The following is a 25,153-nucleotide window of genomic DNA, read 5'->3' as shown; positions in this document are numbered from 1 at the left end:
GTCGCCTAGAGCCCCCAGGAGTGGAGCTGGCCTTCTATGGACTAAGACTCCTGAAACTGTAAGCCCTTCAAATAAACTTTTCCACCTCTACAATTGTACAATTTTAGTTTCAGCAGCAAGAAAGTTGATGAAAACACCCACCTTATCTATATTCTCTTACTCGATTTTTAAAAATATATGTACAGAAAGTTGTCATATGTAAGTGTGTGGTTCATTCGATTTTCACAATCTGAACACATGCACAACACCGGCTTCCAGATCCAGAAACGGCATTACTAGCCCCACAAAGTGCCCCTCTTGTTCAGCCTCAATGCTTCCCCTGTGAATGCCCATCCTAATTTCTAATGGCATAGATCCTTTTTGCCTGTTTTTGTACTTTATGTAAAGGGAATCATGAGAATGGCCTCTTTTACAACTGTCTTCTGTCATTCAACAGGTGTGAGATTCACTCATGTCATTTGTGTAGTGTCAGTCCATTCATTCTCATGGGCTATGGAGTTCCATGGTGTGAATATGGTACAATTTATTCATTCAACCATTGGTGGGCATTTGGGTAGTTTCCAGTTTTGCAATATTAAGAAAAAACTTCTACAAACCTTCTAGTGATCATCTTTAGGTAAACGTATGTACACATTTCCATATGTGTTAAGTTGCTTGGTCGAAAGCCCAATTTATTCTTTTAAGATTTTAAAATATTATTAAATCCTTCATGTATTAAAAACACACACAAAGCTGGATGCGGTGGCACACACCTGTAATCCCAGCAACTCAGGAGGCTGAGGCAGGAGGATTGGGAATTCAAAGCCAGTCTCAGCAATTTAGAGAGGCACTTAGCAACTCAGTGAGACTCTGTCTCTAATAAAATATAAATAAAGGGTTCAGTGGTTAAGCAAGCCTGGGTTCAATCCCCAGTACTAAAAACACACACACACACAGACTCAGAACTTCATAGAATACTACCAATTCTTTGAAATCCTTTGTACCTCTCCCTGACCCATCTGTCTTCTATTCCAGAAGTAATCATTATTCCAAATTCTGTGTTTATCATTCCCTTTATCCTTTTAACCACAAATGTGTATGTATGTATGCAATACACTATTTTGTTCTGCATCTTGTTGAACTTGATATGCATGCAATTGTGCTCTATTCTTATTCACAGAACTTTCCACCACTTAACATTTATTTTGCTGTTTGTTGTGCACTCACCTCTCCCTCCCAAGTCCTTGAAAACAATTTTTTAAAGGCTTGTTTTAATTTAATTGCTGTACCCCATTTCCAAGAACAGTATCTGTACACTGAAGGTGCTAAATAAATATTTGCTGAACTGAATGAAGAGCAGCTTTGCTCTGGACATGAGACGAGTAGTGTGATTCAAGGTGTTTGGGAAAGGGAACAGTTTTTAAGTATGACTGATAAGCATGGTCCTGTGAAGAGTTCCTCTCTAACAGTAAAAATGAGAGCAGAAGTTTTGAGGTAAAATCAAACGTAGTTTCTAAAAATTAAGCAGAGTTGGCTCATAACATGGGGAAAACATCAGCCTCAGTGTCAGAAAACTGATATAAGAATCTGGCTCTGCCACTTGCCAGCTGCTCCGCTCTCTGCACTTTCTAATCTGCAAAATGGGGTTGTTCTTACTATTGGGTGGTTAATGAGGTTACTTTTATAGGGTGGTTAGTGGGGATAGTATTACTGGATTGTTAAGAGTATTAAGGGAACATAGGAATGAAAATGCTCTGAATAGTAAGTGCAAATAAAATGGTCCTACTAAGTGTCATCAATATCTAACACCAGGCAAGACCTTGCAAATGAAGCATCTCCACCAAACTCTCTCTTTATGTCCTCCTCAAATGTAAACTTTGTATTATAAATATATCTTTTTTTTCAGGTGTTGGAAATTGAACCCACACACTACTAAGCACACCCTCTACCACTACGAGCTACATCTCTAGGTATACCTCATTGTTAAGGAGGCACTCACCTTCTCTAATTAGATCTTCAAGCAATAGGACTTTGTGGGTTCTTTAATTGAAATATAATTCACATACCTTCAAATACTCCATTCCAAATTCTATTATTTGGTGTTTTTAGTACATTCCCAAGGTTATGAAACCATCAGCACTATAATTCCTGAACATTCTCATCATCCCCCAAAATAAACCTGTTAGCAGTTGTTCTTCATTTCCTCCTTCCCCACTCCCAATCCCAATCCCCTGGCAACCACTAATTATGGATTTGCCTATTCTGGACATTTCACATAAATGGAACCACACAATATGTGGCCTTGTGTGTCTGACCTCTTTTATTCAGCATCGTTTTTAGGATTCATCCAGGTCGCAGCATGTGTCAGCACCCTATTCCCCTCTATGACTGAGTAATAGTCCATTGTATGGATATGCCAATTATATTGGTCCATTTATCAGTTGATAGGTATTTGGGTTGCTTCACTTTTTTACTATTACTAATAACACTGTTATGAACATTCGTGTACAAGTTTTGCTGTGGACATGTTTTCAGTTCTTTTGGGCACATGCCTAAGAGTGGAATTACCTAGTCATATGGTAACTTTAATGCTGAACTTGTTGAAGAACTGTTTCCACAATTGTGCTATTTTACAGTCCCACCAGCAATGCATGAGGGTCCAATTTCCCCATGTCCTCACCAAGAAATGCTTATTTCTAGAATCATTCTTCATTTTACCTCATCAACGCTGTCTCAGTCATACTATTATTGCAACAGGTCCAGAAACTATCTAAATTAAAACAAAAATTTCCGAGATTTTGTGATGCTTGCATCTACACTGAAAGTGACACAAGGTACTTTTTTCTAAGTTTCCTAACAAGGAATAGTCAGTTAATTCGCCATTATACGTTCCTCATTAAATCTAGGGACAAAATTACTTTGGGAACAAATTGCTGTTTTAAACACAGAGCAGCCTGGGTTAAGCATAAGAATAAACTTTGAAGAGTTTTCTACATGCACCTCACATTATTTCACTTCAAGCTCTCGCTTTTAGGATGTGGAAGTCAAACCCAGGAAATGACCCTGGTCACTACTGATGTTACACTAGTGGGCAAACTAATTCAGTTGACACCCGGGGCAGGACTGCTGGAGCAGGCGCACATACACAGCTCCGCCCACCGACGCCCTCCCCCTCTGTCGACACCCACACCCTGTCGCCGAGAGGACGGGAATATTCCACCAATCCGCGCGTGTTTCTGAGATGGAGCGCTCTGATTGGCTGATTAAATCTGATGACTTAGAAGTGTTCCAATCCACACGTTAGAGGCGTGGCTAAAGCCCGGCGGCGTAGGACCAAAGGAGGAGACCGCCGGGTGGAAACACGTGACCTGAGCCTGGCGCCGGAAGCTACCTATCTGGTAGGGAGCTCCTCCAGTACCTAAGCTGCGATGGTGAGTGAGGACGCATGCGCGGCAGTACGCGCCTCGGGTTCCGTGTCCCTCTTCCACAATCTTTGGTTGCCCCCTCCTGGGCCAGCATTCCACCCTGGCCTCCAGTCTGCCCCGGGACGGAGAGAGAATGAAGATGGGAGGAGCGGCGACGGAGAGGGCTGAGGAGGAACCTGTGGGAGGGTGTGCGGGGGCTGGGAGTAGTCTGCGGGTTAGGGGCGGGACACCTGCGACTGGAGAGAGGCGCGGCGCGGAGGGGCGGGTGGAGCTGTAAAGGCCTTCCGGGGCAGCCTAGCCGGGGAGTGGAAGGCCAGGGGATCCTGGGGGCAGAGGGAGGGCAGATGAAGACTGAGGAATATTAGCAAAGAAGGTCACAGGGGGAAGAGAGGTCTGGAAGGGGCCATCGTCAGCTGAAGAGTATCCTGCATGCTCCTCACTGCTCGCATCTTTACCCACTAGACTTCTGCACTGACCCAGGGACTGGAGCGAATCCCAGACCAGCTCGGCTACCTGGTGCTGAGTGAAGGTGCAGTGCTGGCGGTGCGTTCTGGGAAAGGGAGGTGGCCCCCCTACGGCACATGGCTGTGTAACTCTTTTTAATATTGCCCAGTTTCACCTAATTTGTCTTCATTTTTGTCCTTTGACCTGGTAGCCCCCCTGGCATATAGTAAGCTTTCATTAATTAATCTCTGGAATCTTAGTCTCCTCTACCAACGTTACTAAAGTCATACAGCTCGTTAAAGGTTGTTGATAAAAATCGACAATGCCTAGATGTTTTCTCCAGTGCGTCTTTATTCGGTATTTCTTGAAGACACTTTTGTGTTTTGTTCTGTAGTATTATGTAGTGTAGCTCTCTACAAGTTTTTGCTCTTTCTGGAGAGACAAGGCTTAAAGTTAAAGGTTGAAAGCAGTTGGAGTGGTAAAGTCTGCTGAAGGAGTCACAAAATGAAAGATTCAGCCTGTGGCGTTATAAATTGTGTTATGGCAGGACTTTCTTGGATGCAGAAATTCAGCTCAGCTTAGAGGATGAATGATTGTGAATGGATGGAAAAAAAAGAAAGTACTCAGGGCTGGGAGCTGGACATATTTGCAGGAGTATGACATGCCTGTCTGAACTGATTGTGTATTTATGTTGAAAAGATTTGGGGGAAGAAGATATGGTAAGGAAAGGATCTAACTGAGGAGGAATTCCAAGGCCAGGTTGACGCATTTGGAGTTAATCTTGAGGGTAACAGAAACTTTGAAGGTTTTTTGAACAGAAACACGACCCAATGAAATGGGTAAGCAAGATTGTTACTAGTATGGAGATGGACTAGAAGGGAAGTGATCTAGGAATGAGACTAGACCGAAGGCAGTACAGTACAAGGAGAGAATTTTTTGGAGAAATCAATATATCCTGGTAATGACTTGATATAGGTACTTCTGTGGGAACTTCTATAGGAAATACTTCTCTAATCACTAAGACTTTGCACCAAGAAGCCTAGAAGAATGACAGGGTACCTTAATAAAAGAAATGAAGAAAAGAAGTTGACTAGGAAGGGAGATGGATAAGGGAAATTTTTGATGGTTCAACTGTAGACAATTTAATTCAAGGCAGAATAAAATACTGCAAGGGATTGTTCTAAGGATCTCCCCAGTGTTGTGTCTTGTAACCCTTACAAGTCCACAAGATAGGTACTGTTGTCCCTAATGTACAGATGAAGGAACTGAGGTACAGAATGTCTGAAACCAAAGGGAACTAAACTAAACGTAGAGGTACAGAATGTCTGAAACCAAAGGGAACTAAACTAAACGTAGGGTACAAGTCCGTATCAGAGGTAAGAGAGGAAGCTGAGACAGTCATCAGAAAAGAAGTTCAAACTACTGTCACTGTCATTTATCCAAAGAGTAAACAGAGGGAGGAGTTTAAGAACAAAGAGGATGTTTACAATTCAGATTCTACAGATAAGGCAGCAGTGGGAAGACAAAGATGAAGCCTTTAACAAGTCACTGATGGGCAGGCACCAAGCTTAGAGAATGTGATTTTACCTCAGGTGGGGACAAGGAAGGGCATCCAGTTTCAAGGAGTTATAAGTCAGGCCAGGTGTGCTTGTGCATGCCTGCAATCCCAGTGGCTTGGGAGGTTGCAGCAGGAGGATTGCATCTTCAAAACCAGGCTCAACAAACTAGTGAGACCCTGTGTCAAAATAAAATATAAGAGAGCTGGGGGATGTGGCTCAGTGGTTAAGCACCCTTGTGTTCAATACTGGGTACAACAGAAATAAAAAGTATTCAGTAGTGTTGGATGCTTGGCCTGCTGCTCAATGGAGGAAGCGTGGTATCATAAGGATGAGGAACAGAATGGCATAGGAAGGAGACTCATAAGGTTTTAAGTCAAGTTTTCCAAACTGGGTGACCCCAGGGTATTGGAAAGCAGAGAGATGTGAGAGCCAGTTGGCCTGTGCTTAGGAGTCCTTCCCAATTCTGTAACTTCATTTCTGCACTCTCCCCTCCCCATTCACTTGCAGTCATCTGGGGATCTTGAGAATGATGAGCAGGCAGCCAGCGCCATCTCTGAGCTCGTCAGTACAGCCTGTGGCTTCCGGCTGCACCATGGCATGAATATCCCCTTCAAGCGTCTGTCAGGTGAGCCCCAGCCTGCGGGGGCGGGAGGTACTTCCAGATATTTTAGGGAAATAACACCCGTCTCCTTCCCACTACCTTCCACCAATTCCTGGGTCTGTGGTTCAGCCACTTCTCTCTGGGATTCCCTAGTGTCAGGACTAGGTAAGAAAGAGGAGGAAGATCTCAGCAGCTTCTCTTCCAGTCTCTCCACCTTGAACTGTAGAATTGCTTTGCCTTTCAATCCCAGCCAACTTGAGGTTGTTATACCCACTAATTCTGTGCTCCCTTCCCTCTCCTGGGTGGGGGAATGTTTCCCCTCCAGTGGTCTTTGGCGAACACACGCTGCTGGTGACTGTGTCAGGACAGAGGGTGTTTGTGGTGAAGAGGCAGAACCGTGGCCGGGAGCCCATTGATGTCTGAGTTTGCCAGAGGGCCAGGGTCGGAGAAATGGACTGGATCCTTGGGCCTCTGTGATGAGGAGACACATTGTCCTCCACCTCTTGCTTGGCATGCTGCTGGAACTAGGGTCTTCTGTTTACTCCCCTCCCCATCCCCACCTGAAGAACAGAGGTTTGGGTACTTTATGTGCTGTATTAAGGAGAACTTGGGCAAGGGTTCCCTTTTCCTTCCTAATAAACATGAGTCTGATGTTCCTAGGCTCAGGATGTGTGTATGGGGGAAGGGCTGTATTCGGGTAGTTTATACCTTGTGTCTTCCACCTCCTGGACAGTTGTGAACCTCAGCCCAGGGCTGGGACAGGGCCACTGCTGGGCATTCTAAAACTGGGGATTGGAAAAAGGAGGACAGGAAGGGAGCTCAGAGGAGCTACTTGTGTGCATGCTGGTCTGCTCTTTCCACCAACACACAAACAACAGTCATTCTTCTCCCTCCTGAATGGGCATTTAATAGTCTTATTTCAGTTGGAAGCTGTAGTTCGAGAATAAGTTACAGGAACAGACCAAAAAAAAAAAAAAAAAAAGATACAACTTAAAGTGCTTCAGGCTGCCAACGTAAACATGAGGGGCAGAGGAGGCCACTAGTATCTCCCCAACCCCTGAGACAGGAGGGTCATCGTCGGAGTCCCTGTACCATCACCACCTTCTAATCTCAGCCCTGCGGGTGGGTGGGAGGGAATGTCGGAGGCAGAAAGGACATAATAGGAATGAGGAAAATACTCTGTAAACTTGGAACAAGGATGAAGGGCAGGGGAAGGGAGCTCTCGGAGCCCTGCCCTGCCTGGGGTGGGGCCAGCCCCCCCACAGGAACTCAGGGAAACACTGTTGGCCTAGCGTTGCAGCCACACCATCACAGCTTCTGCCCTCATCCATCAGCAGTCAAGACAGGTGGCCCTGCTGGGCTTCTTCACCCATGGTGGGAGGTGTCCCAGGGGAGGCACAGTCTGGGAGCGAGGAGCCCTCCAGGGGCTTCGGGTTTCTGTAGTACGGGGGGAGCAGAGCCACATGGTGCTACTTGACGGGCTCCACCACCAGGACTTTGCACTCACGCTTGGCAATCTTGTCCAGAGAGAGCACAGCCTTGTCCGGGGGCAGGTAGAGAGGGCGGCCGACAGGGGAAGCCACAGGGGGTGTGATGGCCCTGCGCTCCATCACACTTCCTGACCTGGGAGAAGGCAGGGGATGTGGGCTCTGCTCAGACTCGGCACTGCTCCCTGCTCCCTAGTTCCAGCCTCTACCCAGGCAAGTACCACAACTGCCCCGGTTCCTACCTCATGAGGTGGCTTCGGGAAGGCTGTTGGTGGGAGAAGGACTGAGAGCGGCCCAGGCTCGCCTGGTGCCTCTCCACCAAGTCCCGGACAGCAGGGCTGCTGGGGCTGCTCTTGCGAGAGAGGGGCCGGGCCTCAGGAGGAGGGTGGGACACACTGGCAGTGAACTGCAGCTTCAGTTTCATGTGCTGGCTCAGCTGGGTAGGGAGAGACACCTCAGCATTCCAGCTGGCTTTGGGTCCAGACCTCCCCACTCAACAGAGCCAGGTCAGATCTCAGTTCTACTTTCCCCCTGCCCAGCCTTCCAGTGCCACCCTTTATCCTCCATAGACGCTAGGGGCTATGACTGTTCCACCCCAATGTCCTGCAGCACTGTCCCACCTCAAAGAGCCCGGTCCTCAGAGCTTGGAAGGCCACACTGAAGGTGAGCGCACTGCCTTTCCGGGAAAAGCCAAGATTGTTGAGGGGGGTGTGGCAGACGATGGAGTCCAGGGCTGCTTGCATGGCCCGGCGCTCCTCCTCACAGAGCTGCTTTCCTGAGGGCAGAAACAGGCACCAGTGAACACTGGACAGTGTTCCTCAGTTCCCAGAGACCTTCCTTAGCATGGTCACATTTGATCTGCAAAGCATTCTGTGGAACAAACTGAGGAAATGTTATCTTTTGCCAAGGGTTAAGGGTAACAGTAGCTATCCAGTGTGCTGGGGTCTCCTCCAGTTAACTCACTGATCTGCATATCAACCCAAAACATTAGAGCTGGGTGTGGAGGTGCATGCCTATAATCCCAGTGACTTGGGAGGCTGAGGTAGGAGGATGGCAAGTTCAAGGCCACTCAGCAATTTAGCAAGAACCTGTCTCAAAACAACAACAAAAAAGGATGGGGGAGTGTAGCTCAGTGGTAGAGCGCCCCTGGGTTCAATCCCCAGTGCCAAAATATAAAATAAAATAAATATAAAATATTAGAGATAAAAACCAAGGTCCAGAGAGTTAGATTACAGACCTAAGGTCACACTGCTAGTCAATGAGAGAGGCAGCACTCATACCATAGGATGTAGCCCCATTGTCCATGCCCTTCAAGTAAATGTCCCACTACCTCTCAAAACTCTCCATCTGTGATCCTGAGGAAACCACCAGGTACACAGCAAGAGCCACTCACCACAAGTCACATTGTGGTGGGACTGGCACCAGATTTGAGCTGTTCTCACTGATCTACCTCCTTGACTTCTTCCTTTTCCTGCCCCTCCCATGGGACTAGGTCCCAGCCAGGCAGCTGACCCACCAGCCTGTGCGTGCTCCGGGGTCCATACAAGCCTCACAGCAAGGAAGTCTTGGAGATTGTTGAGCAGTGTGTAGGTGACAGTGAAACGCTCATAGGTCCGAACAGGGGACTCACAAGAAGCAGTCATCACAAAGCACGGGCGGTCTAGGCGGACACTGGGCAGGCTAGGAGCAGTGAGAGAGGGAAGCTAGATGTGGGTCAGGTAGCAGAGGTGAGCAGGATGGTGCCTGGTAGGGGCCCCACACACTGACCGGTAGTGGGGTGTAGATGCTTTGGGTGAAGGGCAGCTTTGGGGTGGACCACTGAACCACAGCAATCAAGGGAACTTCGAGGCCCTGCAGGTGAAACACAGACCACTTGTATCAAGAGTGCCCTTCCAGTCTAGACAAGCCCCCCAGCCTTTGCTTCCCAATGCCTTTTCTTATCCTTTTTCCTTGAATGCACCAGCTCTTTATGCTTACCTCCTTGGCTCCTGGAGGGGGCTGCTCACCCCCTCTCAGCTGAAACAGGAAGTTGTGTTCCTCCAGGGCACTAAGAGGACAGGGAAAGCAGCCAGAGGTACCAGGGAGCCGGCAGAAGGAGCCCATGGAGACTTCCCCAGACTGATGACTAGTTGAGAAAAGAGGACAAGACATGAACAACTCCCCATGCCAGAGCTCAGTTCCTGCTCCCACCCCTGCCACCTCACAGCCCTGCCCTCCCCAGGACCTCACCAGACATTGTCCACCAGCAGCACAGAGCCATCAGGCATGACAGGTAGATAACTGGCATTGAAGTTGGGAAGGATTCGGATATCCCAGATGGAGATTTCCTCCTGGGAGGAGCTGTTCAGCACTGTTGGAGGTAACCAGCCAACCTCAGCATAGCCAGATTCCTCAGGCCCCACCTTTATCCCATCCCCGTCAGCCTGCCCTGAGTGACTACCATCTAATCAATTCTCTTGCTATTACCCAAGACTTGAGCCAGCACATCTGCTCACCCTTGAGCACGGTCAAGTGTTTTCCAGCCACAGTGAACTGCCGGCATTTCAGAACTGGAGGGGGCAGAAGTGTCAGCAGGGTGCTCACTGCAGGAGAGGGAGAGGCAAGAAATGAGGGACTGGGCCCAGACCTTCCCTCCAACTCACAGTTCTCACCTTCCTCTTCTACCCAGTCAGGCACTTTCCAATATCATCCCTCCACTCTGCACCCCCAAATACCACACTCTAGTCTTTCCCCTCCTGTAGTCTCCTCCCACCTTGGGCTTTGAAAGCACTCTGCTCTCCCCGGAATGTCTCCCCAGGAGATCGGGTCTGCAGCAAGCGCAAGTAGCCTTGATCTCTGACTTCTGGTGCCTCAACCTCCCGTTTCCACACGGTCACTACAATCTGGGTACAGGAGACATTAGACCATAGTCAAGAGGAGAGACATGGCAGGGCTTTGAAAGGAATGTCTGAATTAGGACAACAGCTCCACCCTGGCTCAACCTACCTTGGCCTTAGGTGTCCCTGGGGGCAGTCTATCCAGTGAAACAGTGAGTGGGAAGATGACCTCATCTGTGGATACGATGGGTTCCTCCACAGGCAGCTGGGGTTGTGAAAGGGGTGAAGAGGTCAGGAGTCAGAGGCGGCCTGCAGTCATTTCCTTTTTCCTTTAATGTCCGCAGTAACGGTCCTTCAGGTCGTCCCCTCTTGTCATCTGCCTCCTGCCTTACGTACCCAGCGTCCACCTCCCAAACTGCCTTTGACACCCAGCAAACCGCCCTCAGCCCTGTGCCATGTCACCCCAAGTTCCTCACCGTGGTCGCTCCCCCTGAGGTAGCAGGGCCCGGGCCGTGGGTGAGAAGAGGGCTGCAGCCTCGGAACACGCCCCCACCGCCAGGGTCCCCTCCCCCTGGGGGTTCTGGGTCCTGGTCGCTGGCGCCACTGGCCCCTGGTAGCCCGCCTCCGGCGCTGACGGAAGCCAGTGCGGCCAGGGCAGTTGCCAGTTCTGCCCAGGCCCCTCGGGAGCTTAAGCCCGGGCCGCCCCCCGCACCGGACCCCGCGCCGCCCCGGCAGCGCAGCACCAGCAGGAAGCGGACAGTCTCCCCGAGGTACAGATGGTTACGCCGGGGCAGCGCCCGGTACCGGCCCGGGTCCCCCGCCAGCTCCGCGCGTGGTGGCAGCGGCACGGCCGGGAAGTACATCGAGTAGTCGCACTGGGACTCCATGGGGCGGCGAAGACGGCGCGGACCGGGGCCGGCCGGGGACCGAGGGGCCGGGACCCAGACCAGCCCCGGGGGGGAGCGAGGTGGCCCGCGGGGCTGGGTCCGGCGAGTCCCGACGCCCTAGTGGTGCTGCGTGCGGCCGGCCGGCCCCAGACGCCAGCCCGGCCCGGAAACCCGGGCAACGAACCCCGGAACCCAGACCCCGCGGCGCCGCAATCGTGGTGGGGGCTGAATGACTGGTGAGAAACCGGAAGCGGAAGGGGAGGGGCGTGGCCTCCGAGGCCCCAAGATCTGTGTGCGCTGCGACCTTGGAGAAGGGGGCGTGGTCGGGGTGCGGTTAGGTTGCTGTGAGACTGGTGGGAGAAGGCAGGCAGGCTTCGTGGGGAAAAAAATATTTGAAAATCTCCTCCGTCTCCGCTTCTCACCGAACGATTCTCCGTACTGCCCTTTTCCGTCCTACATATATCACTTGGAAGTTTCGTATCATTTATTCATTGAACAAATATTTCATAATGAAGTGAACATAACCCAATAACATTTTGTAGAGAAACGGACATATTCCAACTCATCATTCCATCTCACTTTCTACGGCTTGCTCCATCTTTTACTCCTCCAGGGGACTTTGGAGAGTGCTCCGTGGAGCTGTCTTGGGACTGAAAAGGGGAAGGGACAAAGTGGAGAGGGGAGGGAGGCACTGCTGGGTTTCCCAGGCATAGGTCAGGAAACTTGGGGTCTGCGTCAAGGCGAAGTTCCATCCTGTCCGAGGGATACAGAGATAGCTTCTGGCAGCCCCACTCTCATCACGTGTCCTAATCTGTAGCCTGATGCCTAGGGGGAGAGTAGCCTTGAAGTCTTCATGGACATTGAGACTGTAGGGGGAAACTGCTTGGCATCCAGCTTGTCCTTGTACTGTAGCTCCGGGGTAGCCAGGCGTTCACACTCCTCCCGGTCATGGGGGCTCAGACTACTCCGAAGTACATAACCCAAAACTTTAGCTGATCCATACTGGAAGGGGCGGAACTGACTGTTGGTGATGTATTTGGGGTCTACAGCCTTACCCCCCAGTAGGCAGTGTTTAGCCATAGCCTCTCTGCGAGCTCGAAGCTCAGCCACTGCCTGCTTCAGTCGTCTCTGGCCATATTGTTCTATCCGTGCCCAGAGGCTGCGGTTGAAGTGAACATAGAGAGCCCAGTCCAGGTTGTTCCATGCTCGGGCCCGTGCTGTCAGCTGCTGCTCCTCAGCAGTCAGTCCACCATTGCTGACAGTCCTGAGGCCCTGCTCACCTCCAGCCTGGGCATTGTGCATGAAACCCACCACATCATCCAGACCCCAGCACAAGGCATCTGCCAGCAGAACCAATGACTCATCAAAGTACTCAGCCACCATGACCAGATCAAAAACAGAGTCCAACCAGGCCAGACCCCACTGAATGAAGGATGAGGACCCCAGATTGAAAGAGGTAGGGCTGGCTGCCTGGCTGTGACCATCTGCAACAGTGGAAATAGGCTGCAAGACAGCATTGGGGTCTAGGATTTGGGCTTGAGGGCCAGTGCCAGAAGGCAAAACATGCAGCTGGCGAGAGTTGGGGTCTTTGGGATTCCCTCTCTTTGTCCTCTTCTCTGGAGGGAAGGGTAGACCAAAGTCAAACCATAGTAAATTGCGAGCATAGTAGTCTCCACGACCCCCAGGCCGGTAGAAGGCTCGAGGATTGGCCAGGAAGGCAGCCAAAGATGGTGCCTTGCGGAAGGCTGATGAGGTGGATTTATAATAGGAGAAGGCAGAGCGGGCCAGAGCTGCTGGGTCTCGAACAATGGAAAAGAAGAAACTATCAGAAGGCATTACCTGAAGTACCTGTAGAGGAAAGAAGACACACATAGGGAAAGAACTGAGCCTGGTGAAAATAAGCACCAGCCAAAGCCCCACTGATGCCCCAACCTCCCCACAGCTCTACTGGGGACCAGCAGCTTCCCTCACTAGCTGCATGACCTTTAACAAGTTACTTCACATCTCTAAGTCTCAATTTGCTCATCTGCAGAATGGGGATAATCATAGGTTCCCAGGTGATTATAGAGGATACAGGATATAAAAGATATGAAGAAACCTGGAGCCAGGCGGGCATCACACACCTGTAATCCCAGCCACTTGGGAGGTTAAGGCAGAGGATCATGAGTTCCAGGTCAACCTCAGCAACTTAGTGAAACCCTAAATAAATTTTTTTAAAATTTAAAGATCTGGGAATGTAGCTCAATAGTAAAATGCCCTTGGGTTCAACACGCAGTACCACAGAGAGAGAGAGAGAGAGAGAGAGAGAGAGAGAGAGAGAACAAGAAAAAACTAGAGTATGCAAAGCTCATGGAATGTTAATTTCCTCAGGGCTTTCTTTTCAGGCCCTGGTCAGTAAAGCCTCTAGGAAACAAACTTTGTGCTCACTTCTCTAACAAAAATCTATTGAGTGCCTCTTCTAGGACTCTAGGTCACAGCTCCAAGGAAGGAAGTGGTCATAGGCCTCACCAGGAGGGAGGTGGGAGGTGTCCGACAGCAGGGAGTGAGAAGGGGCAACAGAGATGCTGCTGTAGGGTAGCTACACTTCACAGGCTCCTGGACATCTTGGAGAGCAAAACACAGACCTGGACTACGGCACTGGGGAGCCCTGGCTACTTAATAGGGTGTTGCCCTGAGAGCCAGAACACATGATTCCACGTCTCGACAAGGACAGTGGGAATCAGGCTGAATCATACCCTTACATAGCTCTTCAGGCTGATCCACATCAGAATCTAGCTCCTCGACCCTCTGAGGATTTTCTGTCTCTGAAAAGGACTTTTCATCCTTGTCACGATGTTCTCTGACCTGCTCCAGAGGCATGCCTTAAGGGCAGAGCCTTTGAACTGTCTCTTTGAAGGTAGAATGGAACAGTGAAGAGAACACTCTGGCATCAGATGGACCTGGAATAAAATCCCAGTTCTGCTGTTTACTAATTGTATGACTTTGGGGCAGATGAATGAGCTTCTCAACAGCCTTTATTTCTCCACCTATAAATCTGGGCTAAACAACTGCCTGGGTGAATGTGGATATGCCTGTAACACGGCAGGTTTTGGATGAATGGTGGTGACAAGGAAGGTCACCACCCTAACCACTGAAGAAACTTACCTCAGAGTTCACTGTCCTTGCTTCACACCCAACAGTGGCCCCTCGCTGCCTACCAGATCACCCTCACACTCCTCAGCTGTGTCCAGCTCCAGCTTTAGCAAGGAGACTTTGTAACTCCCACTGAAGTTCTGCCAGCCACACACACTCCACACGCCCCTCTGGCACAGCTGGGCACCTGTAGGCACATCAACTGCCATGTGTTTGCTCCAAGAGTGCTGGATGCCCTGGCTCTTGCCTCAAAGCCACATCCACTCCATCCTTTAATCCCACTTCTCTAACAAGCCCCACCCCGTTGATGAACAGTCTCCCCACAATTCCAAATACAAAAGCACATACACATGTCACAGAAAGAGCCTTGACTTCAGAGTAAAAAGTCCTGAGTTCAAATTCTAGTTCTTCCAATTTCTGTTAATGGAGGTCACTTAACCTCCTGAGACTCCACCTCCATTTCTGTATAATAGAGACTCTTTGTACTGCCTTCATGGCAAGGCGATGGTAAGGTCAATATCCCACACTCAGTAAGTATTCTCTAAGGGTTAGTTTCTTCACTGTAAGCTTTCATTTGCATGTTGACTGTCTTTCTACAAGAGTTCTTGGGTGCTCGTGTGTGTCCATTCGTGTTGAGCATGAGAGTCCATGTACTGGTCTCCCCCATAAGGACTGAAGTCCCAAGGGTCAGCACTGAGCACTTGTCCAACTATTCTGCCATGCTCAGCCAAGAGCTTGACATAGAGCTGACATAAAAATCTCAAAATATGGTCGCCATTGTGAGAGGAGTGAAAGATGAGTCAGAAGGCCCTAGTGGCAGAGCAGGGACCCTGGTGATAATAGTGGACACTGTGAAAGGCAAGGGACACCTGGAGGGAGAGTTTGGGTGCATCCAAGTTGACACTGACACCAGGGGACTAAGTTGGTCAAAGAAGGAGACTGGAGAGGGGAAAACTGTTACCCAGAAAACTGCAGGGGAAATGACACCTGCAGAGAACAACAGGAAATTCCACCTTTATGGCGTCCATGTCCACTTGTGGGCAAGGTGATGCCTGGGGACCCGCTGACCCTCCCATGGAGATCTTGGCCACAATCCTAAATCCATCTCCTCAGCCCCACTCCCCACACCCCCCTGCACCCCTCACCTCTTTCAGGTTGAATCTCATGTGGTGACAGAGGATATGGAAGGGGGCCTGGGTGCCCCCACCCTGGGGATGGTAGCCTTTGACCTGAGAGGCCCGGAAAAGCCTTGGGTATCCGAACTGGTAGCGGGCGGGGAGGGCGAAGCGCAACCCATTCCGGTCCCCGTAGCGATGAAGCAGGCTCAGCACAGAGCTGCTCCCGGATTTATGTGTCTTCAGGAACACAAGTCGCTGCCGGGGTAGGCAGGATGGAACTGCTGGTCCCAGGGAGGTGGCCCAGGACTGTCTGAGCTGCAGCCTGGGTAACCTGGGAAGAGATGGGTGGGGAAGTGTCCTGTCCTTCAGCAACAGATGAAGCAACTCTCTTCTTGTGAAGAAAAAGCGGAGGGCATGGAGGCTCCCCTAAGTCCCCAGGAGTCACAGCCCCAGGTTAGAGGAGGAAGAGCAAGTAGGAGGGCATCTACTGGGAGATGGGACAAGATGGGGACTCACCTCCTCTGGAAGGCCCCCCCCCAGAGCTGGAGGCCAAATCCGATGGTCATGAAGACTCCCAGAGCCACCCCCAGGCTCCGAGGCCCCCAAAGTCGCATGGTCCTGGCAGGAGACGAAGGACCCATGTGGCACAGGGAAAGGGGACGCTAGACAGGGACAAAGCCAGGGCCAGGAGCAGAAGCAGAGACAGCTTGAGATAGCCGTGCAGCCGCGGAAGGTGCCGTTTGGAGATCGGGGGGTCATTCCCCAGGCCTGCTCCCAGCCCTGGTTGAGTCTGCCCCCTGAGTTAGCAGATTTTTGCCTCTGTCAGCGTCTAGAAGGGAAATGAGGGGGAAGGAGGGGAGTCTAAGAAGATGGCTAGAAACTTCTCTCCTGCTGCTGCTGCTGAGACCTGGTTTAGGAAGGGGGAGCAGTAGGGGTACTCTGTACACCAGACCCTTATAGGTGGCCCCTCAAATATACCTCCTGATACCAGCCCGTTGCTTGTCTCCAGTCCCCCCAAACCCCCACACTCATTCTCCCTGAACCTCAGGGATTTCAAACCGAAAGAGAAAGGCAGAGCCCTTATCATGAATGAAGCAGTCAGTGAAAGAGATCAGATCAATCTGCTCATTGTGACAGGTCAGGGCATTGCCAGGTCCCTGACTTCCTCATGAGTCCCTCTGTTGGTCAAAAATGGGGATCAAGAGCTCCTTTCAGTGGCTAGGAGGGGAAGCCATAAGCAGGGATGGAGGAAGGGAGCCTGGACTTCAGGAGTGACTGTGAAACTAGGATGGACCATTGTTTCCTAAAAGCAAGCAACTCTTCCCCCTGCTCTCCCAGCACAAGGCAGACCCCTGTGTAGAACAGGGGCTGGGGAAGATGTGGCATTATGCATGAAGCCCACAAGCCCCCTGGGCACACACTCCCATCCCACTTTCCAACCATGATGGTGCACCGGAGGGGGCACTGAGAGGGTGGAGCTAGAGAGAGACAGAGAGACACAGGGACAGACAGACTCTGACTCTAGGAAATAGAGAGATGGAGAAAGACAGACTGAGCTGCTGCCGCCCTTCCCAGGCCCAGTGTCCTAATTAACTGGGAGCCTGGCTCCACCCAATTCAGATTACAACCGATAATCAACAAGCCTAGACAGCCCCCTTCCCAGAGGGGACAGGGGTGACCCCAGGCAGAAAGAACCCACACTTGCTACCCAGAGGCCCACCCCCTCTGGCATCACTCCCAACTCCCTGCTCCGGCACAGCCCCGAAGATCCAGCTTTGACTCCCCTATCCCAGAGTTCTCCACTTCCATCCATCAGTATCTCTTCCCATTACCCTTGATCCCAGCCCTCCTTTCCCTCCAGCTTTGGAGACTGCTTGGTCTGAGACCAGCCCTTTGTTGGTGTTCTCTGAGGTTGTCTCTGTGAACCCCTCGAGGGTCTTCCATAAATTCAAGGGTCCCTCTACTGGCCCCAGTCTGTTTCATTCGCCCACTCACCGAGGCCCGAAGGGGAGCTGCAGGGAAACCGGGTCTGGCCCTCCAGCCTGCCCCAGCCACCGCCCGGCTCCTCACTCCGCTCAACTTTCCTCACAAACTTTCTCAGTGCCCAGGCTCCTCCCCTCCCCTCCCTTTGTCCCGCCAGTCCAAGCAGCTGCTCCAGCTTTGATCGCTGATCGCGTCTCTGGCCTCTCCCTCCCAGCACATTTCCCTCTAGTTAGGGCACCCAGACTGCCCTTGGAAGAGATTTTAACCCTCCTTTCTCTTATATCAATTATATCTTTATCTCTCAGTTTTCTACAAAACAAAAGATTCATTCAGGTGAAAGAAAGAAAAGAAGGATGAAAGAAAGGGAGAAGAATTGAAAGCAAACATTGTCAAGGATGTGACAAGGTAGCCAGAGGCTGACACCCAGAGAACAAGGGTCCCCACCCTGAAGGCAGTGGCCAGTGGTGTAATGATATTAATAATGCCCGGTGTTCAGTGGGAATTGCACAGGTGACAAGGTGTTTGTTTTCTCCAAGTGCTTTGATCTCCACAATTCTCCCAGTTTTACAGAGGAAGATGCTCTGACTTACAGCACCAGTAACCTGGAGATGGGGGGTCATTCCCCAAGCCTGCTCCCAGGAGACAGATTCCAAGAGAGGTAAGGAACAGGCAGACACTGAGCCAGTCATGATGCCCTGAGGCCTTTGCTTGGAGCCAGGGCTCAGGGAGGAATGCTCAAGGCACAGAAAGGCACACAAAGGGTCCAGTAAATTACCATTTATTTGCAGATAAAACAGAGCCAAACACTGAAACGTGAAATGGGATCTTGTGAAGGATGTGGATGGTAGAGATCAAGCAATGAGCACCCCCCACCACCTTTTTGTATTTTACTTTTTTAAAATTACCTTTAAAAAGCTCAACAGAACTCAGGCCCGTTAAGCCCCATAGCCTACTCACACACACTTCCCCCCCAGCCCTATGACCCATCAGCACCCAGCTTTGTCCATGTCTGAGACCAGGTGTTCCCACCCTCTTAGAATTCCACCCCTCCCCACTTTCAACTTCCTCCAACTCCACCCTCCAATGGCAACTCTAAAACTCCCCCCTTTCACCCTTGTCATCCTGTGGCAGGGGAGAAGGACAGCTGATCACCAGCCCCAGCCTTAGACGGAGGAGACCACACTTCCTTCCTAAATAAATACCCCCATTACCAAATGAAAAAATAAATATTGTGAACAACTACCCACCCCCAACCCACCAATGGGAATCTCCTGGATTTGGGGCCCCAGCCATTCACCTGCAAAGTTCCTTTTCTACCTTCTCAATAGCCCTCTTCAACTCCTCCCCAGGCCCAGCTGAGGGGAAAGGGCCATGAACCCTCCTGATGCTAGGGCACCCCTCCCCTGTTATCGAGGTCCAAGCATGGCCAGGACTGAGGGGAAGAGAATGAGGACGGGTGGGGTGTGCAGACCAACAGGCATCCCTCCATTCCTGCTCCTGTCCTGGTTGTAGCGGGCACCACCACCTCTTCCTCTGCCCCCACTGCTGTCCCTTCGAGGAGGGTGATGTGGCCTTGGAGGCCAGGCAGCAGGGGCCACAGGTGCAGCTCCAGCCTTCCAGTCATCTGCATACTGGTGTCCCCCTCCAGAGCCACTGGCATCCTCTTCTGCAAGGAGTGTGAGGGACAGAGACAGATGGGGCAGGAAAAAGGCGGGGGGGGGGGGTATGGAGAGAGATCAAGATCAAGGAGGAAGAGAAATCAAGATTAGAACAGTGACACGGGGAAAACAGTGAGTGATAGGAAGGCAGGAGGAGAAAAAGCAGGATCAGCAGACATGGGGATGAGAGAAGATAATGGAAGACGGGAAGAGACAATGCAACAGAGACAGAAAAAAGCGACAGATGGGGAGAGAGGATAAACAGGAAAGAGAGAAAATAGCAGTACACAAAAGCAGGGAGCAGACGGGAAGAGGGGTGGGGAGGAGCAACAGAGACAGGAGAGAAATAAAAATGATTGTCTGTGCCTTGCTTCTCCATCTGGAGAATTCCAACTGGAGGTGCCCACCTACTGTCACCTCCACTCCGCTTCCTTTCCCCACGTTCTCCAGCAACCCTTTGCCCTTTACTAAAAGCATCCCCCCTATTCTGTTTCTGGGTCTCCCACTGCACCATGAACTCAAGGATGAAGACCCACTCATTGGACTTTTGCCCCTCCCTATCTTTGATGTGAGCGCCCAATAAAGAAATGAATGAGAACTGAGAGAAGCACCGCGGACCGCGGGCAGTGGGCGGAGCTCGCGGACAGAGGTGCCGGGCCTCACCTGCGTCCTGCATGTCCAGGTCCTGTCCGAGCGCCGCCGCCCTCATCCTGGCGGTGGCAGAGCGCAGCAGCAGCCGCCGACGCCGCGTCGGGACATCGGGGCCCGAGGTATCCACCCCCAGCTCTGGGTTGTGGGTCTGCTCGGTCCGGGAGCCCACCACCACCGGCAACTGGTACCTGCGAGCACAGCAGCCGCGAAGGCTCCCTCGCGTCCATCTGCAGCCCGCAGCCCGCAGCCCACCCGCCGCCGTCACCCGGTTCTCACCGGCCTCGCCCAGTCCCGGTCCAGCAGGGCGCCGCCTCCTGCGAGATGTCCGCGGCCATGCGCGAGTCCCCGCACACCGTCAGGGGCAGCCCGACCCAGAAGCCCCGCACCCGGCTCAACCGCTCTCGGAGCTCCCACACCTGCGCGAGCGAGAGGCAGCGTGCCGAGCTGCAGCGCGCCCCAGAGGCCGCCCCGGCCGCCCCCGCCGCGGTCGCCACTCACCAGCCGGTGCAGGTTGGTGCCCGCTGCCGTCGTGGGCCGCTCCTCCTCGGGTGCCGCTCTCCACGGCCACTGTCGACCAGTCTCTTCCAGGGGCGCAGGCGCTCGGCGGTTGCGGGCTGACACCAGGTGGGGGGTCCCGCATTCCTTAAACACCTGCGCATAAGAGAGCTCTACGCGGTCATCCCGATGTGAACCCACACCGTACCCAATCCGACCCAAAGCCTCCCCAGATGCCTTTTAATCTGTCCCCAACCGAGGCCTCACTTTCACCCTTCCCTCGCATACCTTGGCTGACACCCTCACGCTGTTTTCCTGCAGATACATCAAACCCTCTGAGATCTTCACCCCAATGGACTCGGCAGCCAGCTCAAAAGAAAAGGGCCCCTGGAGCTTATCAGCCAGGAACAGGAGACCATCTTGGAGGAAGGAGAGAAAGAGGGGGAGCGAGGGGGTGTGTAGTGAACTAGGATAGGATGTTCCCACAAATCATTATGGGATCCTTAGAGGGAAGCAGAAAAGTGTGGGGGCACTCACATGAGAAGAGCCCCCTCACTTTCCTTCCTCAATAGGGCTTTAGCCCTCCCTTCCCTGTTCCTCCCACCCACCCTGACCCAGCCTCCAGCCCAGGCTTTCTTGAAACCCCTCACCCAGATAGCTGCCCCAGTCTGGCTCCAGTCCCCTGTTGCTGAGACAGCCATTGGCCACGTTGAGGCAGAAGCCCCGGCAGGGCATGAGTGAGGGGACTCCCCGACAAAGGGGGCAGCCGATTAGACGCATCAGAGCTTTCCTGCAGTCTCCAGACACCTGCACCTTGGGGCAGAGAACCGGGCTGGGTCACCCACAAACACCCTGGCTGCTCTCAGTCAAGTCTGGCACTGGGCACAAAGAAGCCAATACTTTGCCCCACCTCCCCAAGTTCGTGTAAGTTGCTGCATGTGAGGGTACAGGGCTGTAGACCCCCTGTGGTAGGGGTCAACAAAAAGACTGCCAAGCTGGGGATGGAGATTCCTAGGGGCCAGGTCACAGATCCTCCTCCATGGGAGGGGTGTTACCATTGGGTCTGGGGAGGGTCTGAGGAAAGACTCAAGGACTGGAGTAAGTCCATGGAGCTGGGGCCAGGGGAGGGAAGAGGCAGCAGGTAAGGTTGGGAGGTCCGGGGAGGATAGGTGGTGGAGAGAGGGCTTCAGCAGGGAAAGGGGAGTCAGAGTGGAGGAGCCCTGGGGGTCCCAGTGGGAGTCAAAGTCCAATCTTTGACTGCTAATGAGATGAACAGACAAGCGGGTGGCAGGTTTGAGTCATATGAGTCATCAGGGGGCAGGAGAGAGTCAGAGGTCAGGACCCAGTGACCATCTTCTTCCAGGGATGTCTGGAGGCTGATATGGGAAGGCCTCAGGCCTCTACTGCCAGTTGATGCCTGTCTTCCTCATGGGGTCTCCCCCACTTCAGCCTCCCCCTCCCTAGGCCCTGCCCACACCTGAACCCCCTCTAACCTTAAGTGCTTCATCAACCACGTTTTTTCCAGTCTCCAGGCCCTGGACAAAGGCCCGGGCAGCCACCAGGGCTCGGGTTATCTGAGGGAAGGGAAAGGTGAGAAAAACCCACAAAGTTGTCACAGGTCAGTTGAGATTGGGGACAAGGAGAGGGGTGGGTAAGGGTGTCAGGTGGTACCAAGAGGCAGGTTCAAGAGACCCAAAGAAATTATAGTCTAGAGGGATCAAGGGAACTGGATCTAGCTGTTGCACAGACTGTGTATCACAACACTGAACTTGAAGCCAGAAGACCAGGGTGTGAGGCACAGTTCCACCACTTACTACAACTGGCTGTGAGACCTGAACCTCAGTTTTCTCACTTGTAAAACAGGGTGTATACTATTTTGTATATCAAAGAATTAATTAAATGAAACACCATAATGTGAAAATGCTTCTTAATTATTGGGTGCCTTATACAGCTTTAGTTCAACCAGAGGAAATCAGAAGGTTAGGGTTAGGGAATCGTTGGCAGAAAAGTGGCTGGGGGCTGAGGACAGATGAGTGTGTGTAACAAAACCAGGGTAAAGAATGGGAGTGGGGATCCAACTAAAGGAGACTCAGGAGCACTGAATCAGGCACATCAGGTGACTGAGGCCTGAAAGAGGGGTCACCAGGTCAGAGCTGACTGAGACACAAAATGGGGAATCATGAAGTCAAGGGTCACCTCTTTTGAGAGGGTCCTTTGTTTGGAGGTGAGTGGCACACAGTTCAGAGGTCACTAGGTCAGTGGTGGCTGAAGGTCGGGCCTCCAGACCCCTCACCTGCAGGCGGAGGCGGCGGGGTGAGTCCCCAAAGGGTTGCAGAGAGCTCTCAGTAGTCGAGGTGAGGCGTGTGAGGCAGAGCAGGAAGTCAGGGGGGAAACTGTACTGTGGGTGCAGCAGGGGGAAAGCTCTCTCCAGAAGCTGTGCCCAGAAATCCGCCAAGGTGTCATCTAACCCCTCACCGGACTTCTCATAGTAGTCCCACAGGCGAGAGAACAGGCTGTTGAAGATGAGGGCGTGCTGGGAATACAGGCGGCCATAGGAGTGCGAGAAGAACTGGGCCAAGGATTGGTGGGACACAGAGAGCATCTCCCGAAAAAACTCTGGCAAAGGCAGGGAGCAAGGGCAGGGTGTGGGGCCAGAGGAAGGAAGAACAGTGAAAGGGCAAAGGTAGGACAGGACCAGGGTGGGGAGAGAAGAGAAAAGTGAATTAGAAACTGAGCAACTCTCAGAGACCTGGGTAGACTGGGGATGAGGGAAAGCAGGTCCTGGAAAGAGTCTGGGATGGGGACTGGGGATAAGCAGGGCTGGGCTGGGGTGGAATGTCTTAGTGTTGAAGTAGAGAGAGGGGACAGGAAGCTTGCTGGGGTCACAAGTATAAAGGGGAGGTGTGAAGTGCATTTGGGGACCCCACATCCTCACCATTAAACTTTCTATGCCGGGCAGCCAGTGTGTGAACCAGGAAGGAGCCACTATCTTCCACTAGGCCTTGGAAGGTGGCCTCGGTATCACTGATGAGCTTCTGCTCTGTCTCACTGGAACAGCAGGTGTACTCCTGGGGACAGATCTGGAGGTGCTCACCTAGACAGAGGAAACAGGGAGGAATAGCAAGGGATACTATGAAATTCCTTCCATCTCTCACCTAACTCTGGTGCTATCCTTTCTCTCCCACCTGTCTGGTCTCTATTGTCTGCCTACTCGTCCCCACCTGACCCCTCTTTATTGTCCCCGCACCCATTCCAAATCCACTCCCATTAGCAATGGGTCTTTTCTTTGCTGACCCAGGACTTGATTAGTGATCAGTGTCCTTAGGTGACCCTCCCCAACAGGCACACCCAGACCTCAAGAGACTTGCAGGGTAGCTTCCATGGGATGAAGAATGGGATGTGCAAGGGTGTTGTTACTTGGTAAGCAAAGGAGTCTCACCACAGAAAGGGCTTAAAGAAATAGCGAGGGGAACCTCACTGCGAAGAAAGACACTTGGGGAGGGGTGCTAATTATTAGAGAGGGATTCCTGTGGTGGGGGTGGAGTAAGAGCTATTATGTGAGCAGGAGGGTTATTGTGATCGTGGAAAGGAACTTATAGGACGCAAAGAGAGATTATCATGGGATGAAAAGATCATTATAAAGGTCACTCTGAAAAGGAGGAGTTATTGTTGAGATGGGGAGTGTCCGCCCCCGCCCCTCACCCCCAGTTCTCTGGTCTTCTTCTTTCTCCTCACCTGAGATCATGTTGGGAGGGATTAGGTTTAAGCTATATCCCCGAGCCCCCAGCACCTGCCGGGTCTCTGCACAAGTCCGGGCGACCTTTGCCTCGCTCCCGGGTCCCGGTCCCGGACCGGGACACAGAGGCAGCAGCAGAAGCAGGAGAGGTCGCAGCACGGACATAGCCGTAGCCTTCCTGGGATGTCAAAGGTGGTCCTAAGAAGGAAAGAAGAGCCGCCCCAACTCCAGAATCCGGTTCTCGGCTGCAGGACCGCTCCACCAGCCAGAGAAAGAGCGCGACCCCACAAAACTGAAAACCCGGCACGATAGCTGGACCAGGCAGCATCTGCCGAGACAATGGGAGCCCGGAGCCGGACAGGGGGCGGGGCCCTAGGCGGGGCCCCGCCAATGATAATAAGAAGTTGGCCTCGGGGGCGGGGTCAAGGGATAAATTAAACCAATGTACTGGGGAAGCTCGGCAGGGGGCGGGACGCGGCCACGCGAAGGATGTCGGCGAGGTGGGGGCGTGGTCCCCTTGGGGGTGTGGCGATTCGGTTCGGAAGGCGGGGTCTGGGTGGAACCCAGCGTTTTGCACTCCAGAAGCCGGATGGAAGGGGTTGCTTCATCAACCACGTTCGGACTAGTAACATAGTCCCGAAACTCGACCAATGAAGGGGGAAACTGGGCGCAGAGGGGGCGGGGCCAGGGTGGAGCCCAGTTAAAGCGGGCGGCTAGAGCGCGGGAGTCCACGTGACAGAACAGCAGGCCAGGCGGCTGCACGAGGTCCCTACAGCGGCTTGACTGAAACGTGGTGAGCACGAGCTCCAAACTCTCGCGACAATTCTTAGCCCACGGCGGGGGAGGGTGGCGAGCGTTGATCTCGCGCCTGCGCACAGTATACCTCGTGCCTTCCCGCGTTTTTCTAGAGTCTTCGGCCTCTGGAAGCGGAGACGGCGGTCCTCTGTGGTGGCGGCGAAGTGACACACAGAGACCCGAAGGAGCCCAGGCGGTGACCTTTCTTCAGTCGTACTCTGCCAGAAGTCACTTACCAAATCAGTGAGGTTCCCCTTTGACCCAAGAATAGCCCACCCCCACCCTCCGGCCCTGAGAAGACGGCCCCCTCCCCGTCCGTGCCTCAGTGGCGTCCGCCGAGAATCCCATCCCCAGCCCCCAAGAGGGTGGGCTCCTAAGAAGTTCGAA

At 52.4% G+C, this 25,153-nt stretch overlaps 4 protein-coding genes across 5 annotated transcripts; 1 reads left to right on the top strand and 3 right to left on the bottom strand.

The window, feature by feature from the left end:
* Positions 1 to 3,327: 3,327 nt before the first annotated feature.
* Positions 3,328 to 6,668, top strand: Lamtor4 (late endosomal/lysosomal adaptor, MAPK and MTOR activator 4). Of its 2 annotated transcripts, none has more exons than XM_047533940.1 (4): positions 3,328 to 3,410; positions 3,867 to 3,947; positions 5,915 to 6,032; positions 6,334 to 6,668. In XM_047533940.1, exons 1-4 carry the CDS (start codon positions 3,408 to 3,410, stop codon positions 6,429 to 6,431), a joined length of 300 nt encoding a protein of 99 aa, XP_047389896.1. In that variant the 5' UTR covers positions 3,328 to 3,407; the 3' UTR covers positions 6,432 to 6,668. The 2 variants fall into 2 exon arrangements, with proteins under 2 accessions (XP_047389896.1, XP_047389895.1); XM_047533939.1 differs by lacking the exon at positions 3,328 to 3,410 and adding an exon at positions 3,432 to 3,582.
* Positions 6,669 to 7,115: 447 nt separating this feature from the next.
* Trappc14 (trafficking protein particle complex subunit 14) lies at positions 7,116 to 11,424 on the bottom strand. Its single transcript, XM_047533937.1, is given in 12 exon segments — positions 7,116 to 7,631; positions 7,738 to 7,931; positions 8,116 to 8,270; positions 9,012 to 9,175; positions 9,263 to 9,270; positions 9,272 to 9,346; positions 9,473 to 9,620; positions 9,725 to 9,845; positions 9,991 to 10,077; positions 10,248 to 10,377; positions 10,481 to 10,576; positions 10,788 to 11,424. Coding segments are annotated over 12 exon segments (1,743 nt in total). The 5' UTR covers positions 11,199 to 11,424; the 3' UTR covers positions 7,116 to 7,477.
* Positions 11,425 to 11,565: 141 nt separating this feature from the next.
* Gal3st4 (galactose-3-O-sulfotransferase 4) lies at positions 11,566 to 17,554 on the bottom strand. Its single transcript, XM_047533938.1, has 4 exons — positions 17,444 to 17,554; positions 15,965 to 16,277; positions 15,476 to 15,779; positions 11,566 to 13,046 (listed from the first exon to the last, which is right to left on the bottom strand). The coding sequence occupies exons 2-4, from the start codon at positions 16,087 to 16,089 to the stop codon at positions 12,024 to 12,026; spliced, it is 1,452 nt and encodes a 483-aa protein (XP_047389894.1). The 5' UTR covers positions 16,090 to 16,277; positions 17,444 to 17,554; the 3' UTR covers positions 11,566 to 12,023.
* A 666-nt stretch (positions 17,555 to 18,220) lies between these two features.
* Positions 18,221 to 24,270, bottom strand: Gpc2 (glypican 2). Its single transcript, XM_047533792.1, has 10 exons — positions 23,971 to 24,270; positions 23,171 to 23,329; positions 22,529 to 22,851; positions 21,729 to 21,809; positions 20,886 to 21,048; positions 20,524 to 20,654; positions 20,239 to 20,391; positions 20,017 to 20,156; positions 19,753 to 19,928; positions 18,221 to 19,097 (listed from the first exon to the last, which is right to left on the bottom strand). Exons 1-10 carry the CDS (start codon positions 24,134 to 24,136, stop codon positions 18,838 to 18,840), a joined length of 1,752 nt encoding a protein of 583 aa, XP_047389748.1. The 5' UTR covers positions 24,137 to 24,270; the 3' UTR covers positions 18,221 to 18,837.
* Positions 24,271 to 25,153: the final 883 nt, after the last annotated feature.

Source organism: Sciurus carolinensis, chromosome 18 (genome assembly GCF_902686445.1).
Source record: "Sciurus carolinensis chromosome 18, mSciCar1.2, whole genome shotgun sequence".
NCBI lineage: Eukaryota > Metazoa > Chordata > Mammalia > Rodentia > Sciuridae > Sciurus > Sciurus carolinensis.
Note: the sequence above shows the minus strand (reverse complement) of the source record. Positions and strands in the feature narration are given on the sequence as shown.

What these genes read in the sequence shown, in the direction of transcription:
- Lamtor4 (XM_047533939.1), top strand. Translation starts at nt 3,538, where the DNA reads ATGAAGATGGGAGGAGCGGCGACGGAGAGGGCTGAGGAGGAACCT. An exon ending in AGAGGGCTGAGGAGGAACCT is followed by an intron (nt 3,583 to 3,866) that starts GTGGGAGGGTGT and finishes TTTACCCACTAG; the next exon opens with ACTTCTGCACTGACCCAGGG. An exon ending in CCCCTTCAAGCGTCTGTCAG is followed by an intron (nt 6,033 to 6,333) that starts GTGAGCCCCAGC and finishes TTTCCCCTCCAG; the next exon opens with TGGTCTTTGGCGAACACACG.
- Gal3st4 (XM_047533938.1), bottom strand. Translation starts at nt 16,089, where the DNA reads ATGGGTCCTTCGTCTCCTGCCAGGACCATGCGACTTTGGGGGCCTCGG. An exon ending in GGGGGGGCCTTCCAGAGGAG is followed by an intron (nt 15,780 to 15,964) that starts GTGAGTCCCCAT and finishes ATCTCTTCCCAG; the next exon opens with GTTACCCAGGCTGCAGCTCA. An exon ending in TGAGATTCAACCTGAAAGAG is followed by an intron (nt 13,047 to 15,475) that starts GTGAGGGGTGCA and finishes TTTCCTCTACAG; the next exon opens with GTACTTCAGGTAATGCCTTC.
- Gpc2 (XM_047533792.1), bottom strand. Translation starts at nt 24,136, where the DNA reads ATGTCCGTGCTGCGACCTCTCCTGCTTCTGCTGCTGCCTCTGTGTCCC. An exon ending in CCCTCCCAACATGATCTCAG is followed by an intron (nt 23,330 to 23,970) that starts GTGAGGAGAAAG and finishes TCCTCTGTCTAG; the next exon opens with GTGAGCACCTCCAGATCTGT. An exon ending in CCCGCCGCCTCCGCCTGCAG is followed by an intron (nt 21,810 to 22,528) that starts GTGAGGGGTCTG and finishes CCCTTCCCTCAG; the next exon opens with ATAACCCGAGCCCTGGTGGC.